Raw genomic sequence first — 17,246 nt, 5'->3', positions numbered from 1 at the left:
AAGGCCGAATTTCAGCCCAATAAAAACCTAAAAAACCACAAAAAATCTTGCACGTGTGAACAAAATTAGGGCACAAAAAACTCGTTTCTCTCTCCTTTGACTTTTGTTGATTTTCTTCTTTCTCTTGCACATAACTCAATGTGATTGATGAGTGAGTGATTGGTCTCCAAAGAGGTCGAGGCATCCTCTATATATACATGTTCAAGAGGGTCGAATAACTGAACATAAGGCCGACTTGTCCAAGGAGGGTTGAATTGGTCTTGTGGTGACATCTTTGACTATTTGACTCAAAACAAAAATAATTTTCCTTTTCCTACAAGGAGTCCAAATGGACTTTGACTCAATTATATTTCTTTGACTCATAATAAAGTTTCTTTCGACTCAATTGATCCTATAAGCACGAAGAACATGCTTTGACTAGAAATAAAATAATAATAATGAATAATAGTACTTTGAATTACATTATGAAGACTAACACTAGTTACATTTCCAACACTCCCTCTTGACTAGGGAGGTATTCATAATGACACAACAAGATACTCACAAATTGAAATATTCTCATTAAAAGGGTTTAGATTGATAAGCATCATCATAACCAACATTGCCAAAAATAACAAGGCCTTGACTAACAAGTTGTATCTCTCCACTAGATAAGAGCACAATGTTGGGAGGCATAAAGTTGGACACCACTGCCTCTTTAGGCACATAGCCCATCCTGATGTTCACCTGGTATGTCCTCACAAGACTATCCATTAAGAATATTGGTCGTTAGGACTATTCTTTTCTTAGATACAAATCCTCAAAGAATATCGGTTCCCGATGCTTATCCAATCCACCAGTGTCCCTACCAGTGCATTCACTAGGCTTATAGTGGTTAGTCCTGCCATAGTGCATGACACAAGGAGAATACAGTGTCCATCCTCACTCCCTATCAACCAAGAGGAGATCCTCACTGCATCTCAAACAGGGAGAAATAACCACAAGCCTAAGCTTGTCAAAAATACTCATCAATGCATTGGTTACTTGTTCTTCCATGGAGATATGTTGTAGCTTCTTGGCTCTTATTTGCATCACATCATAACGAGCTTCAACCTTCCTAGTTCTCTGACAGCTTTGAATCCAACATGTCATCAAGTAGTTCATCAAATACCTTATGGACCCAAACTTCTTGACAACTGATTGCACAAGCCTTCATATCTTCTTCCTTCGTAACATAATTTTGCTTTCATGCTTTTCCAAGAAATTATATCAACTTCCAATCATCAATAGTATCTCTATCAACATTAGCATTATCAATCAATGTGTCTTTGGATCAAACCAATCAGTGGTCGGTACAATGATATCAAAACTCTTCAACTTCTTGCTACATGATATTGTCCTAGCTTACTCATCTTCTCTTTTGATCATAAGCTACTTTGGATTTTTCTGTACTTCAATCAGTATCTATCCAAGATCTTACAACTCCCTCTTTCCAACTAAGGTAGGTGAAATTCTTCTTATAAATATCGAATCCAACATACCATCAAGTGATCACCAAATTGCCTTCTTGCTACCTTTTTTGCTTATATAGTGTACACACTTCTGCTAGATACCATATCTAAAAATTATTGATGCCATTCCTCATTATCAAAGTTACCAAAAGTAATTGATATATAACCTTGAGTCAAGCAGTAAGATTCTTTACATCAATCCTTAATGTTGGCTCCCTCTAAGGTTTTCCTTCATATTACTTAGCTTCACATTGAATAACAACCAATAGTAGTGTCATCGTGAGTTCTACCAATAATCAGTTATGTTGCCATATGTCAAACAACTATCTGGAAAAGTCTCGCCTTTCCTTTTCAACTATTTGACCAAGACATAAAATGCTTTTGTTATTTCTGCCCAAGTACATTTTTGATCTAAATGCACAATGTTCTTCTTTCAACTTCCTTTGAAGATATCGGTCCTCTTTTGAGATCGTTGATTGCAAAACTTCCTTCATGGTAAGTGTACTTTCTCCTTCCAAGTTGCCAATTAATTGACTTCTTTGATCAAGTTGCTTCTGTAGACTTCTTTGAAGATGATGTTCATGGAATGTAGAATGATGAGATTCTTCCTTAAGAGTAACCTCATTTATGCTTCCATGTTGCTTCTAGATTATTCTTCAATGTATATTGATAGGTTGCCTGCTTTTCTTGTAGAATAGACTTTTGTTATGTTCCTTTGATTCTTCCATTCAAATGCTAAATTTTGGTAGTCTCACTAGGTTGGTGCTATAAACAAAATATCATGCTGGAGAGATTTCTATGGTGTTGCATAATGACCTTGACTCTGTTATTGTTATGTTTCTATTGTGAATCTTGTAGTTCTTTCTCGCTAGATAACTGCTTCTAAATCTTCATGATGAAACTAACTGCTTCAGTGACTATAAAATACTTGTGACTATGGAATGATGTGTAGACAACTTTTGATGACCCAAACTCTTCTATTCTAGCTAACTGGATGATGTGATGATTGCTTTCAACTCTTTGTGAAGATATGCAACTGAGTGTCCCTTCTAGAACTCCATGTAGACTCTATTTCTTCCAATGTTATATGCTTCAAAATTTAATTTCCATGACACTATAGTTTGTGAATCCAAGAATCTTTTACACAAATGTAAATGTAATTGCTACTCTAACTGCCATTTTCTAATGAAAACAAACTACTTGCAAACCTAGCATTTGTCAATTTCTTCAATAGTAGAGGTCTTTGTTGTCTTCAATCTTTGGTTTCTTCTCGACTTCTTCTGCAATGTGAGCTTCACTTCTCTCTTTCCTCTTGTTGTTCTTCTTGTTCTTAGGATATTTGGGACAATCTAATTTATAATGTCCATATTCACTGCAACCAAAGCATTGCGTTATAGGCATGGCTCAGTTTCCACATGGCTAATTGTTGTTGTTATTGTATCTACGATGAGGTTCGAATTTTCCAAACTTCATCCTTGATGTAGCAACAAAAGCTTTAGCATTTTCATTATTGGGTTCTATGTCATCCTTTGCTTTTAACCTTGCTTCTTCTAGAACACATTGTGCCCAAAGTTCTTCAAATGTTGGAGTTTCTTTCTTGTGTAGATGCTACTTACAAAACCACTCCAATTTGGAGGTAGAGCATTGAGTATGGAAATGATTAATTCAGAATCATATATGACTTCTCCACGCCCTTGGAGTTGATCCTTCAATTTTGATATTTTCATAAGGTATGAGGCCACATCCTCATCTTTTGATATATCCTTGTTCTATAAAGTTGATTCCTCAAAGAGATTTTCTTGCTTGTAGTATTGACAGAATATAATCTCACCAAATTGTCAGACTTTTTTTTGATGTGGACAACCCTGAAACAAAGGGGATAAGATGATCTTTGATAGACTCAAAGAGAATCCTTTGAGCCCTAACTTCTCCTTTTTTGTACTTGGTCACTTCTTGAGCATCGTCCTTGTCAAGTTCTGGAACTTTGCCTAGAACGAAACCCATGACTTCATTTTCTATGAGAACCAAATCAATTCTCTTTTTCCAAGCCTTGAAATTATAGGCTCCATCAAGCTTGTTTCCTTCCTTAAAGATAAATGCCATTTGACTAAGAGGTTGAGACATAGAATGTAATAGAGTACTTGTCAAAAGAGAGTAGGTTGTTATAAGAGTGCTTTGAGAACAATGATGATGCTTCCAAGAGTCTCCAAAGTTGTTCTTGAGTGAAGGCTACTATAGTGACGTCTTCAAGTTGCTATGATGACTTCTTCAATGATGGATGATGAATGGACAAGAGTTTGACAATGTTTCCAAAAAAACCCTTCAATGATGTCAAAGTGAGATTGTTTCTATAGTGGTCTTCCTCTAAAGTGAGAGATGACTGCTACAAATATGATGATCTTTGAATCTTCTTCTTTTTTTCCCTTGATAAAAAGAGTATCTTCAAGTAAAATTGTTGCAATCAATGTCCTCAAATGTAGTTGTTGCAAGTGTGTCTTGAGAGTGATCTTCAAGTTGTCCTTCCTTCACCTTAGCTCTAATACCATGTTGACAAACCAAGATGCTAGCAGATTAGGTTTGATTTCTCTTAACTTGATAATTACTTCTGAATGTTTGTTGGCTTCTTATTAAATTTATCTTCTCTTCATCAAGCAATTACCCAAAAGTACAAAAACATGAATATCAGGAGAGACAAAGGACACAAGAGATTAGGCTCCAAGCTAGGGCAAAAACCCCACAAGGGGGAATACCCAAGAAATTCTCTTCCTATAGAATTAGATCAAAGTGAGATATCCAAGACCCAAGACCAAGACCAAGACCAAGATTGGCATAAAATCCCAAGTCATTCGTCTTTCAAGTTACCTCCAACCAAGTCAAAGTCAATGCTGGTCAAACTTCTGAAAAATCTAGACCTGCACTGAAAGTAGACTTTCAACCCTGTAATAACCTCATAAACCACAAAATCTCGCACGTGTAGATAGAATTAGGGCACAAAACACGTTGTTTCCCTCTCCTTTGACTTTTGTTGATTTTCTTCTCTTACAAATAAATCAATGTGATTGATGAGTGAGTGATTGGTCTCCAAAGAGGTTGAGTTGTCCTCTATATATACACGTTTAGGAGGGTCGTATAGCTACCCCTAGGGCCAACTTGGTCTTGTTGTGACATCTTTGACTCTTTGACTCAAAACTAAAATAATTTTCATGTTCTTACAAGGAGTCCAAATGGGACTTTGACTCATAGTAAATTTTCTTTTGACTCAATTGACCCTATAAGCATGAAGAACATGCTTTGACTAGAAATAAAATAGTAATAGTGAATATAATAAATACATCAATAGTACATTTGGATTACATTATGAAGACCGACACTAGTTACATTTCCAAAACTTTATATTTCAAATTTCTTCAACTACTTGTTCAATGCTTATTTATAATCTGCAAGAATATTTTGTTGTCAATGCTTCAAAACCATCTTACTCTAGCATTGAATCTTGTCTTTTCCCTTCCAAATCTGCTCATGATGCACAAAATCCCACCAGAATGCAACATGCCCTTTTAGCTTTGACTCAATTAGCTTTGGGTTTCACATTCTCTCAAATTTGATGTAATGCTTCATCTTAGCTACTTTAATGATGTTGCTTCCTTCAAGGTTTTTTCATAACATAAAACCTCAATATTCCCTCCTCTTTTCTCCTTCAATATCTCATTAATTGTGCTACAACATATCCATCTTCAAACTCGGTTTCTTCTTCCTCTTTTGTTTTAGATTGGGTCTCTCCAATGCCTCTAGATTGTTGTTTGTTCTACAACTCTTTGATTCTTGTTTGTAACACTTACAAATTATATCCATGGTTGTCCTTCCACCACTTCTCGTTATTTCTATTAATTTCTCACTCATGAAAAATAGGTAATCTCTTCTCAACATTCCTTTCACCCAAATCTCAAGAGCTTCACAAACCTTGCTTCATAGCCAAAGTGTACAGTTGAGGGTACAATGGGCTTGACTCTCCAACATCTTCAACTCTACAAACCAAGAGCAACAATATGCGACACAAATTTTGAACAAATATACACTACTTGAATTAAAATACTCATACAAGTCACTTAGATAACATTCAAAACCAAATCACATCGTGTGCAAAGGCTTCATTCTAATTATTAAAAATCAAAGTACAAGTACAAATTTATAAAATACACATTAATGCTATATTTCGGCTTTCCAACAACTTTCTACACTAACTTATTATCTCTCAATGTTGGCTATGGGCTTGCTATCTAACTTGACTCTAACAACAATAACCTTATTTATTTACTCCATTGGTTGATTGTCTAGCTTCTTCTAACTCTTCATTTGCATCTTGCAACTCTTCATGTCCATTATGTTGTTTCAACTTTCTCTAGGAATTCTCAAATTCCCTTATGACCCTTTAGCTTCTCTTGGCACACTCAATATTACACACTTGTCATCATGTGCCTACCATGCACACTTTCTCACAAGAACCTGAACTGTACTCAATATGCCTACTCCTAATATGCACTCTCCTTTAATGCACATTTCTTGAGTGCGCTCTTACTCTACGCAATTCTTGTCACATTTTTGTTCTTGTGGTATTTCCTTGTTATCTTTCATTATATCAATGTTCTACGCACCTTGTTCCTCTATTTGTTATTCCCTTGATTCAAACATTTCTTGTGCTCACTTATATTTCATTCACTTGTATCACACTCCCTCGGAGTGCTCATGAACATAGTTGCTTAAGGGATGCCCTCGTATCAAGTTCAATATGCAATTATTGAAGGCTTACTTAACTCATGGATTTGCCAAAAGAGGATTGGAATTTAATTTTTTTATAAACTTGACACATGCCTATTTCCAATAGCAGATTATAAATATCTTATTGATTCCTTGTAACTAATAACTAATAATATCTAGTCATATTTAAGCGATCTTGTACTTTATTCACTAGATACTACCTATTCTTATGAGCTTATGACAACTTTTGGAAAATATGTACATTCTAGATGTTGAGGTTGACTTATTGTCAAAATGCATTTAATGTCATATATGCATGTTTTAGATCAAGTGCTGCTAAAGATATTCAAGGGCTAAAAATAAGCATATGCCTTCCCCAACAAAATTATAAGATAACAAAAAGTTACACCATTTACAAAAAGAATTGGTATCCACTTTAATAAATGATTATACGTATAGTTTTCAAACTTAAAGACCAGTGCCCTCCATCAAATGCCGATAACTTCGACCCCTTATTATTCGTTGCCAAAAGAATTGGATTGACTCCATAGTGTTAAGTTGTAACTTTTCTTGAACAAGCCTGTGATTCAAAAATTCAAATGGAATTCAATAGAAATGCATTACATAACAAAATATGACTACAATAGCCAAGGAATGACAAAAGTCAAATAAAATTCTCTCCCCTTAACTTTTCTTAGGTTAAAAAACGAGAAAACTACTAAATCTAACTTTAGTAGTAGTTCGTATTGCATGCAGCTTACTTCTAATTTCAAATATTGTAGTAGCATGCTTTGCAAGTAAAAACAGTTCTGTGACTCTTACCATCGAACAAGGCACCTTTGAATACCACGAGTAAGTGGACGAATAAATGATGGATCTCGTTGTTGATACAATAAACCAACCTGCAGAAAGTGATTTGAATCAACAATACTTATTAATTATCATCATAAGTATGAAATCTTGATAGCAACGATGTTGGGAGCATCGGAGTCAAATAGAATCTCCAGCTCCAATAAATACATGCAGATGCATTTATAAAACTCAAAATAAGAAGCCTTGTAGTAAATGTAGTTTCAATTATTTCATGCTCAACTTTTAGTTTCAGTCCATTCATGTATCTCTCTTAACATTCATACCTATGTAAAAGAGAGATTATTTGATCATTACCTCAAGCAATGCTTGTGTTGCAGGATCATCCAGTATTTCAAGGCTATAATCAAAAAGATAGTTCACCTGAAAGCATCATGTAAAAGAACTATTATGCCTCGTATTCACTAACAAGCCACAAATAAATCTCATAGCAAACACCTAAATCTATGAATGGCTATCATCTAAAAAAATAAAATCATTTGATAGAAACATAATCATTCTAAGATAAAATCCTATGATTACACTTCTATATACACACAAAGAAAGATGATCTACCCTACGATTAGGCTCTAATTTTTGCCTTTCAAGTCCAAAACTCAACGTGCTTCTGGAACACAAAGCTTTAATAAATGTGGAAGGTTCTATTTATTTTCACGGTGCATCAGCAACAAGTTCATAAAGAATAGTTCATTTGGCATGCATATTAGTCCTATCTGAACATGATAAAGTATTATGCAAAACACAAGAAATGCCAAATTTATGATCACATATGAAAATTTGTGTAAGTATGGAAATCCCTAGAGCATGATATCCTTAGCAACAAATTGTGGATGCTTATTAGAAAGATGTTTCAAGCATTTATCATTCTTAAACATTGTTTAGTATTTGTAACTTCAAAATTGACTATTAATTACAATAAGTATTAACGATGATAGATAGTACATGTGTTAGCTTCTGAGGTTACCCCATAAGTGTTTTTACCTTGCTAGGACAGGGTGTGGTCTCCTAGTTCGTTTGTGATGCTTGGTGGACCTATGGATAGTTTAGTTTGAGTGGATGCTTGAGCCTAGATAGAGCACTAGTAGAGTGCACTTACCTAAGAGGTTGTTGACCTCTATCGCATGATGACTAACCCATTGGGTGCACACAATTGGGGAATTGTTTGCTTGATTGGGAGAGGTAGCCACGTAGGACAACGAGTGCTAGTCACTTGGCAGAGGACACTTAGCCCTAAGCATGGGACCATGAAACATACCCCTTGGAGGTTGGATACTTAACTTGAAGGTGCTTAGGTTGAGGAGCATACTTTATGGACGTTGGTTGTGGACCCAAACACATGTTGACAAGAAGAATCGGAGCAAGCAACTACCTTGGCACACATCTTGAGGAGTGTTGGGAACAGGAGGACATATGGCACATATCAAGCAGGGAAGCACCTTGCATCAGGATACTTGGAGAATGAACCACCATGGCACCAAGAGGGACCACTGGGCTAACAAATTATAGAATAGTGCAACTGTTGTTCTTCCATGGCACTGAAGAATCTAGGTTAGGGTCTTAGAATCACTGACACTACCAATCCAAATACCACAACAAACTACTTTGCACAACAGAATATAAACAACAGTAAATCAATCAATGCACAATATAGACAGCTTTTTTTTACAATTTTCAATTTTCAATAGAAGCTCCGGTAAGAGAAATTTGAGAAAGGGTTTTCCTCTCTAAGAGAGAGAGGTTTTTCCCTGGCAGAGAGCCAACATCTTGTGTTCTTGTCTTTTGTATTTTGGTAGCAGTTTGATGAAGTAAAAGAACATACACTAATAACAAGAAGAAGATCAAGCTAACAAGAAAAAGTAAAAGTGCTTCACAAATTGTTATCATTCATAGAAGAATCCTATCATAACTACTTTGCCCTAGATTCTTCAACATAAGAGACACAACTGTTCAAGATACACATGACGGCTTATTTATGAAGAACCAACCACTATATATAGGTGTGAAGGATTTTCGCATTTCCACAGTTAACAGCTCGATATATCTCTGAGATTTTAGATGGACAAGGCAGAGACAAGTTCAGATGGAACTTGGATGGGTACAGTGAACAATTCGGATATAATCACAGTCAAGGGAATTCAGATCCCTCTGAATTTCGGGTGGATGAGCACAGTGACAAGTTCGGATCTCCTTGAAAGACGAGTGAGATTATGGTCAAGAGAAACTCAGATTATTCTGAAATTTGGATGGACTATTTCAAGTCAACGATTCAAAAGGAATGCGGAAGACTATCTCAGTAAAATAGTTCGGTCAAGGGTACAAACTGACAGAGATAAGCTCGGTGCTGCCTTACAGTTAAGAGTCTCTGTCTTTGTGTCACACCGAGTGTAGAAAGACGGTATTGGTGACATAAAAGTTCGTTGCATCCACAATTTGTTGATGATACTACTGCATTGAGGTACTATCTCAGTGATAAGGGCTCAGTGAAGGAAACAGTGTTGTCAAGGTAGTGATGAAGATCTCGATATCAAAGCAGTGATGAAGATCTCAGTGACAACAAGGTCTCATTGCTAAGAAGGTCGAAGTGGAAGAGGGGTCAAGAAGAGGATTGACTGTCAAGAGAACTTGTGTCTTGGTCTTGGAGTGGCAAATAGGTCAAGGGCCTTGGTCTTGGCATTCATCAATTGGAATCTCTATAAGAAGAATTTGTATGGGTTTTCCTCTCAAAGAATGAGAGGTTTTTGGCCCTGGCTGATAGCCTACATTCTGTGTCTCTTGCCTATTTATGTTCATACAATGGTAATTGTTTGATGAAGAAGAACACTAATAATCTAAGAAGAAGAAGATTCTAATCTTAAGAAGTAAAAACCATTCACAAACAGTTACTAATCGAAGAGAAATCACCTAATGTTAATGCCCTAGATTTATCAACAACCTTGGGGTATCGGAACCTGTTGACCACTACGTGTCAACGACCCATAGCAGTACACCCCCTTTTTTTCGCAAAAGGGATAGCACTTGATCGACGTGTCCGTGCCATTTGACTATCATCATCAGCCTGATCATGTTATTTTGTAAACCCAGTCTGCATGTGTAAATTGTAAATAATCCTAGCAGATCTGTGTCATGTATGTAATTGCCTAGGTAAACCTAATTTTCTAGTGATGATCTACGTTCCGGAAGGTTTTTTGTCTCACCGATCCATGATCGGCAGAGTTTTCCTTCAGCCTAACCCCAAAGTCGGAATGGATTTTGTCATTAGAATCTTAGGGGAATCCTAGTGTGCTAGGTTGAGTTTATGTAAAAGTAATTTGGAGATAATTCTAACTATTTGGTTAGGTTATTACAAATTGCTTGATCTGCTAGATTATGTTTGTGTCACAGAACTGGGTAGTCTATGAGGATCTATGTCAAATGGGTTTTCCCCCCTTGAGATGTAAAATGTAAAAAATCATGATGTAAAGTGTCTTGAGGGTTAGAAAATGTTTTATCCCCTCATAAGTCCTAGGTCCTAGGTGATTTTTCCAAAGGCTAAGTTCGAGGGTCCAATAAAAATAATAAATAATATAAATAATAAAAAATAATAAAATTAAAAAATAATAATAATAATAATAAAAATAATAATTAGAAAAAAATAATAATAATAATAATGATAAAACAATAATAAGTCAAAGTTTTGAGGAAATAAATGCAAAATTTTAATTTTTAATATATTAAAATGCATTTAAAATTTCGACGGATGAGATTAAAAGAGATTTTGATCCTCATCGACGATCAAGATCACTTTGACATGGATCACTCGAACTAGCCGTTGGGAAATTTTCCTTTAAATAGGGTGTCAGGGGTCATTTGAGATCATTCGATCTTAGAGTCGTGTGCTAAAAAAAGCTCTCTTGTAGTCATTTTTCATGTGCAATAAAGAAAGACTTTGGGGTTGAAATCTTGTTGGTGTTACTCTTCCGGAAATGTTGTAAGATGTTTTATTTCTGTGCATGATTTTAATTTCAGCCATTGATGATAGCTTTATGAAGAGTGATTTTAAGGACACGTATCTTGTTTAGTCGCTAGGGTTTGAATGGTAGTTAAATTTCTGAATATGATGGCAGGTATCTCCATTAGATCTGGATTTTAGTATCGTTTTCTCCCTCTTTGTTAATGGTTGAATTAAGCTGTGCAGGATATCCTTGATTTTGAGTTTACCAGGCGTTCGGGGAAGTTCTCGGCTGAACCAGCCAACTCTTGGATTGCATTTTCTGAAGAGCCCAACCAGTTTTGATCCCGGGCTTATCATTTGAATTTTTCTTGTGAATGCATGAAGGGTTTTCTGAAACATCTCATGTTAAATTTAAAATTCTGAAAATATTTATGTGGCATACTGACAAATCTGGCTATTTAGAGCCCTTTAAAAAGTGAATAATGTAATTATTTAGCTGGTTTTAGGGTTTTTAGTTTTGTTTCTTGCACATTTTATTTTTGGGTATTCGGTTTTTGTTATTGCAGGTTGCAGGTCGGAAGAAAACATTTTGTCCGAAGCCAGATCTAGGCCTTGGAGGGTAAGATCTGGCCTCAGGATCAGCTCTGGCAGGAATATTTACTTCAGATCTGGAAATTCCTTGGGTTTTCATCAAGGAAATCTGAAGCGAAAAGATTCAAATTTTTTAAAGGTTTCTGAAGAATCGTGGGGGTTTTCTAGGCTATCTGTTTGTTGCCTGTGGGTTTCACTTTTGTTTGCAGAAAATTTTCGAATTTTTTTTTAAAGCAAACTGTGTAAAACCCTCGCTGCCTTTCAAATCTATACATTGCCATACTTCTCAATTCGTTGTCCCTAGCTACAGTTTCCTATCCACAGCAAAGCCCTCTGGTAGCCTCAGCTTTCTCCATTTCCCAAGCTCTCCACGCGGTCGTCCAAAACCTTCCACACACACCCTACGCAACCCCTTCACCCTTCCCCTACCACTTCTAGCTACAAGCCAAACCCACAATCCGTTCTCCCCACGCTGACAGAAAGTCATAGCTTTTTCCCTTCTGCGTCCTCGAAGCTCTTTGTCTATTCCCCATCGCTGCTCTCCCATTTGTGTACCTGCAAGCAAAACCATCTACACTGCCTAAAAGCTCAACCCCTCCCACGCTGGCAAAGATCTCTACGCTATATACGCCCTCTGTTCTAGTTTCCTCCATCGTGGCCCTGTCCATCTCATGCAGCTGCATACAACATCAATCTTCTTATGCAGCCTCACCTACCTAGCCCGCAACCCTTCCTCCATCCGCGCAAATCCCTTGCAATCTGTTCCATGCAGCTTTCTTTGCCTGCGTCTTCCTCTGGCGTTGGCTTTCTTCCTCCGCCCAGCTCCTTCAAGCCCGAGCTCCTCACGCATTCCCATCCGCAACTTTCTTCATTCCTTGTTGCTGCTTACCCTCTGCCGTCGAACATCCCTCTGCGTGCAGTCACTCCAACCCGCAAGGCAAACCTGTGGTTCCCTGCATCAAACGCTTTCCAACCTGCAAGGGAAATCGATTTCCTCCTCAATACGCTCATTTTTATTTCTTTTATGTGTTAGTTTAGGTTAGGGTTATGCATTTAGTTTTCATTTAAATTTTTATTAGAATTGATTTTATCTTTCTTATAGTTTAGAACTTTAGAATTTTTTAAAAGTTCTGGTTCATTTAAAATTTTTAATTAGATTTAGATTTGATTTTATATAGTTTAGAATTTAAATTTTTTTGTTAATATTTCGATTTCATTTAGATTTTAATAAATTTTCTTTTAGTTTTAAATTTCATTTCATTTGTATATATTTAGTGTTTGTTTTAAATTTCATTTTTATTTAGTTTAGATTTAGTACTTTTGTTTATTTTGATATAAATAAATAAAAAACAAAAAAAGTTTATATTTAAAAAATTAAAAATTAAAATATTTAAAAATTAAAAATTTTGAAAAAAAGACTAATTAAAAATTGGCAATTCCTTTTGATGTTTTTTTTTTTTGTGGGATTAATGTTTGTTAGTTTTATATAGTCATACGCGCTTAAATTTTATCTAAAGATTAGCTATATGAAAGTGGTAACAGGTTAGCATTTAAATTTTATGGTTATTTAAAGCATTTGATCTTTTGAAGTTTAATTGCTAAAGCTTTGTGCATCTTTTGAATATCTTGCATCTCGTGAAATTAATCATTGCTTGGATTATATAATGCTCGTTACATGTTGGATATTTTGTAAATATTTTCAAGCAATCATTAAATTACTTCATAAGCAGCAGCAGCTAATTAATTACTTGGTTTTCATTAACTCCATAAGGCACTGGTCTTAAGCATTTAAAGATCTAATCAAATTCTAAAATCGATCAAGTGTTTGTTTCCCCCTGCTGTGTCTCCCAAGCCAGCTGATTCCCAATTGGTCTTCCTTTTTCCCATAGGGTCTACCCCCCTTAGCCTGCTATAGGGAGACGGCTTAAACAAAGAGATCGGGGATCAAGGTGACAGCCCCCGGTCTGAGCGTTGTCGCACTGCCTAGACACTCTGTGCAACAACATTTTTTTGCGCCGTTGCCGGGGACATTTTATTCTCGGCGTTTCAACGACATTTCCTCATTCATCTTCTCATTTGTCATCATTCATTTGAGCCGGCAAAGTCAACATTTTTTGCCATCATCTCATCTTTTCCGCCATTCATTAGCCTGTCAAACGGCCAACATTTTTTGGCGTCATTTGATCTTTTCATCGCCCTATCTTTCGTCATATCGTTTAATCGTACCTTTAGCACCTGGACTTCTCAGTTCGTTTCTTGTTTGGGTGGCGACTCCATTTCTTTTCATTTATTTTTCCCAGACAAGAAGCCTCCCTTATATCTGGTTGTTTGTTGCCTTTTGGATACTAGAGTTAGATTCATGTTCAAGTGGCGACTCTACTTCTTTCATCTCTTGATTTTCTTGAGCAAAGGTCTCTTTCTATCATCCTTTTGGTCCCTCATTATTCATCATGGATTATTCATTTACCCCATGTCATTTTACTGATGTTCTCCATGATATTCTAGAAGTGGCCATTCATAAATTGTCTTTGTTCTCAGGTGGTGATTTAGTCGCTATTAGAAAGCATTTATGGAGTTTTACTCGTATAATGTTCATATATTGTAGATCTCCTCAGTATGATCATGAAGATGTCAAAATGCGTCTATTTGTCTTTTCTTTAGAGGGTGATGCTTTGAATTGGTTTAATAATTGTCCTGAAGACTCTTTCACTTCTTTACAAGACATTGTCAATGCTTTTAAAGATAGATATGGTTATCAAGATAGCTCGCCTTGTGCCCCTAAAATTGTGCAACAAAATGAAAGTAATCTTATGAAGGGTCCAGCTATCGATGAAAGATTTCAAGACAATTCTTCATATCAGAATGTGCCATCCACCTGTACCATTGCAGATCAAATCCATGATAGTGGAAAAGCAGGGACAAATTGTAAAATCAGTGTCGACAATGAAAGGGAAAATCAGAAGCAAATTATAGAAGAACTAATGCGGCTGGTAAAAAATATGGAGATCAATCAAGAAAAATTTGTAACTGATTACGCCAATGATATGAGAACTTTATGCACCCACCTGGAAAAACGTGATAAGGAGATGGAAATCATGAAAATTAAACACTCTGATCACGTAACCGACATGCAAAGTCAGCATGCTAAGGAAATTGAGACCATGAAAGCTAATCATGACAGGGAAATTAATTTTATGCAAAGCAAGTTGTCAACTATGGATGATGAAATGACCATCATGAGAATCGATTATAATAATCAGTTGGCTACCCTGCAAGCAAATCATAAGAAAGAGATAAACTCTATACAACATTGCTTGATGACCATAAAGGCAAAGGACGACAAAGTAATAAAAGATATGGAAGCTAGTCAGATACCTCTTCAGAATAGATTACTGGCCATAGAAGAAAAGCAGGTACCACGTGTCATAAATATAGATGGAATACATATCATCGAAAACAGATTAAAAATAATGGAAGTTAATCATTCTAATCAGATGTCCATTATTCAGAATCCAATAAAGGATATGCAAGCTAATCATGTCACTCTGCAAGAAAGATTCGTGAAAACTAAACTCAATCAAGCGAAGTTCATAGTAATACATGCCAGAGAAATGGGTTCATTACATAAAAGGTTGGAAGAGAGGAAATCACATGTCCCGTCTTGTTGTGAATATCCCGAGAAAGAGGCTAACTCCATTAACGAAGATTTAACTAAGAATGACATGATTAAAGAAAAAATAAAAAAGGGTCAAGTTATAACTCATGATACCTGTGCGATTGATACATCATCCATGACATAGTAGATGCAGAATGAAGAAAGACATGTCATGCATATCTTACATACTTCACCTTAGAGTTTCGAAGCAGAATGTTCCACATCATCAGTGATATAGCCTGCCACGAAGAAAAAACGCAAGAGAAAGAGAATGAGAAAAAAATTTGATGCATCAAATGGCCGCAAGCAACTTGACTTTCGGATAGGAAAATATCCTACCATAAGCAGAACTGGACATGGCACATCCAAGAAGCAGCCAACAGATTTGCCTGAAAGTAGGCAAATGCTCAGTATACACTATATTGAATGCATCTGATGCCATGGGGCATCCTTTGTATTTCTAACCCTATTGCTTGTTTTTTCAGCATTTTCATTACTGTTTTAGGATTAGATTTACTTTTCATGTTACTAGATAGTTAATAAATGAAGAGCTTATATCTTTCCTGTGCTTAATGTTATATGATGATTTTTTTGGATTGACGCTACTTATTTTTTGTTGTGTGTTGCGTGGATGCAGATTCTGGATTCTCACATTCCTACATTGCAGCAACGTGTCCCCAAGTAGAGCCAGATGTTGACCACTACGTGTCAACGACCCACAGCAATGAACCCCCTTTTTTTCACAAAAGGGATAGTGCTTGATCGACGTGTCCGTGCCATTTGACTATCTTCATCAGCCCGATCATGTTATTTTGTAAACCCAGTCTGCATGTGTAAATTGTAAATAATCCTAGTAGATCTCTGTCATGTATGTAATTGCCTAGATAAACCTAATTTTCTAGTGATGATCTACGTGTCGGAAGGTTTTTTGCCTCACCGATCCATGATCGGCAGAGTTTTCCTTCAGCCTAACCCCAAAGTCGGAATGGATTTTGTCATTAGAATCTTAGGGGTATCCTAGTGTGCTAGGTCGAGTTTATGTAAAAGTAATTTGGAGATAATTATAACTATTTGGTTAGGTTATTACAAATTGCTTGATCTGCTAGATTATGTTTGTGTCGCAGAACTGTGTAGTCTATGAGGGTCTATGTCACATGGGTTTTCCCCCCTTGCGATGTAAAAATGTAAAAAAATCATGATGTAAAGTGTCTTGAGGGTTAGAAAATGTTTTATCCCCTCATAAGTCCTAGGTTCTTAGGTAATTTTTCCAAAGGCTAAGTTCGAGGGTCCAATAAAAATAATAAAAAATTAAAAAATAAAAAAATAAAATAAAATAATAATAAGTCAAAGTTTTGAGGAAATAAATGCAAAATTTTAATTTTGAATATATTAAAATGCATCTAAAATTTAGATGGATGAGATTAAAAGAGATTTTGATCCTCATCGACCATCGAAATCACTTTGACATGGATCACTCGAACTAGCCGTTGGGAAATTTTCCTTTAAATAGGGTGACAGGGGTTATTTGAGATCATTCGATCTTAGAGTCGTGTGCTAAAGAAAGCTCTCTTGTAGTCATTTTTCATGTGCAATAAAGAAAGACTTTGGGGTTGAAATCTTGTTGGTGTTACTCTTCCGGAAATGTTGTAAGATGTTTTATTTTTGTGCATGATTTTAATTTTAGCCATTGATGATAGCTTTATGAAGAGTGATTTTAAACACAGGTATCTTGTTTAATCGCTAGGGTTTGAATGGTAGTTAAATTTTTGAATATGATGGCAGGTATCTCCATTAGATTTGGATTTTAGTATTGTTTTCTCCCTCTTTGTTAATGGTCGAATTAAGCTGTGCAGGATATCCTTGATTTTGAGTTTACCAGGCGTTCGGGGAAGTTCTCGGCTGAACCAGCCAACTCTTGGATTGCATTTTCTGAAGAGCCCAGCCAGTTTTGATC

The 17,246-nt window shown here is 36.1% G+C and overlaps 1 protein-coding gene across 3 annotated transcripts in view; it reads right to left on the bottom strand.

The window, feature by feature from the left end:
- Positions 1 to 6,504: 6,504 nt before the first annotated feature.
- The window catches only part of LOC149219109 (uncharacterized), a 174,009-nt gene continuing 163,267 nt past the window's right edge, over positions 6,505 to 17,246 (bottom strand). For 2 of the 3 annotated variants that reach the window (XM_089384266.1, XM_089384267.1), the window contains exons 9-11: positions 7,413 to 7,478; positions 7,068 to 7,147; positions 6,505 to 6,825 (exon numbers count right to left, since the gene is read on the bottom strand). In XM_089384266.1, the coding sequence (XP_089240392.1) occupies positions 6,714 to 6,825; positions 7,068 to 7,147; positions 7,413 to 7,478 (258 nt within the window). In that variant the 3' untranslated portion in view covers positions 6,505 to 6,713. Of the gene's footprint in view, positions 6,826 to 7,067; positions 7,148 to 7,412; positions 7,479 to 17,246 lie in introns of those variants that run through there. The other variant, XR_016249215.1, reaches the window with a different exon arrangement.

This window comes from Pinus tabuliformis, chromosome Q (genome assembly GCF_031772625.1).
Source record: "Pinus tabuliformis cultivar Carrire ecotype Pingquan chromosome Q, CPIR1, whole genome shotgun sequence".
Classification (NCBI taxonomy): domain Eukaryota; kingdom Viridiplantae; phylum Streptophyta; class Pinopsida; order Pinales; family Pinaceae; genus Pinus; species Pinus tabuliformis.
Note: the sequence above shows the minus strand (reverse complement) of the source record. Positions and strands in the feature narration are given on the sequence as shown.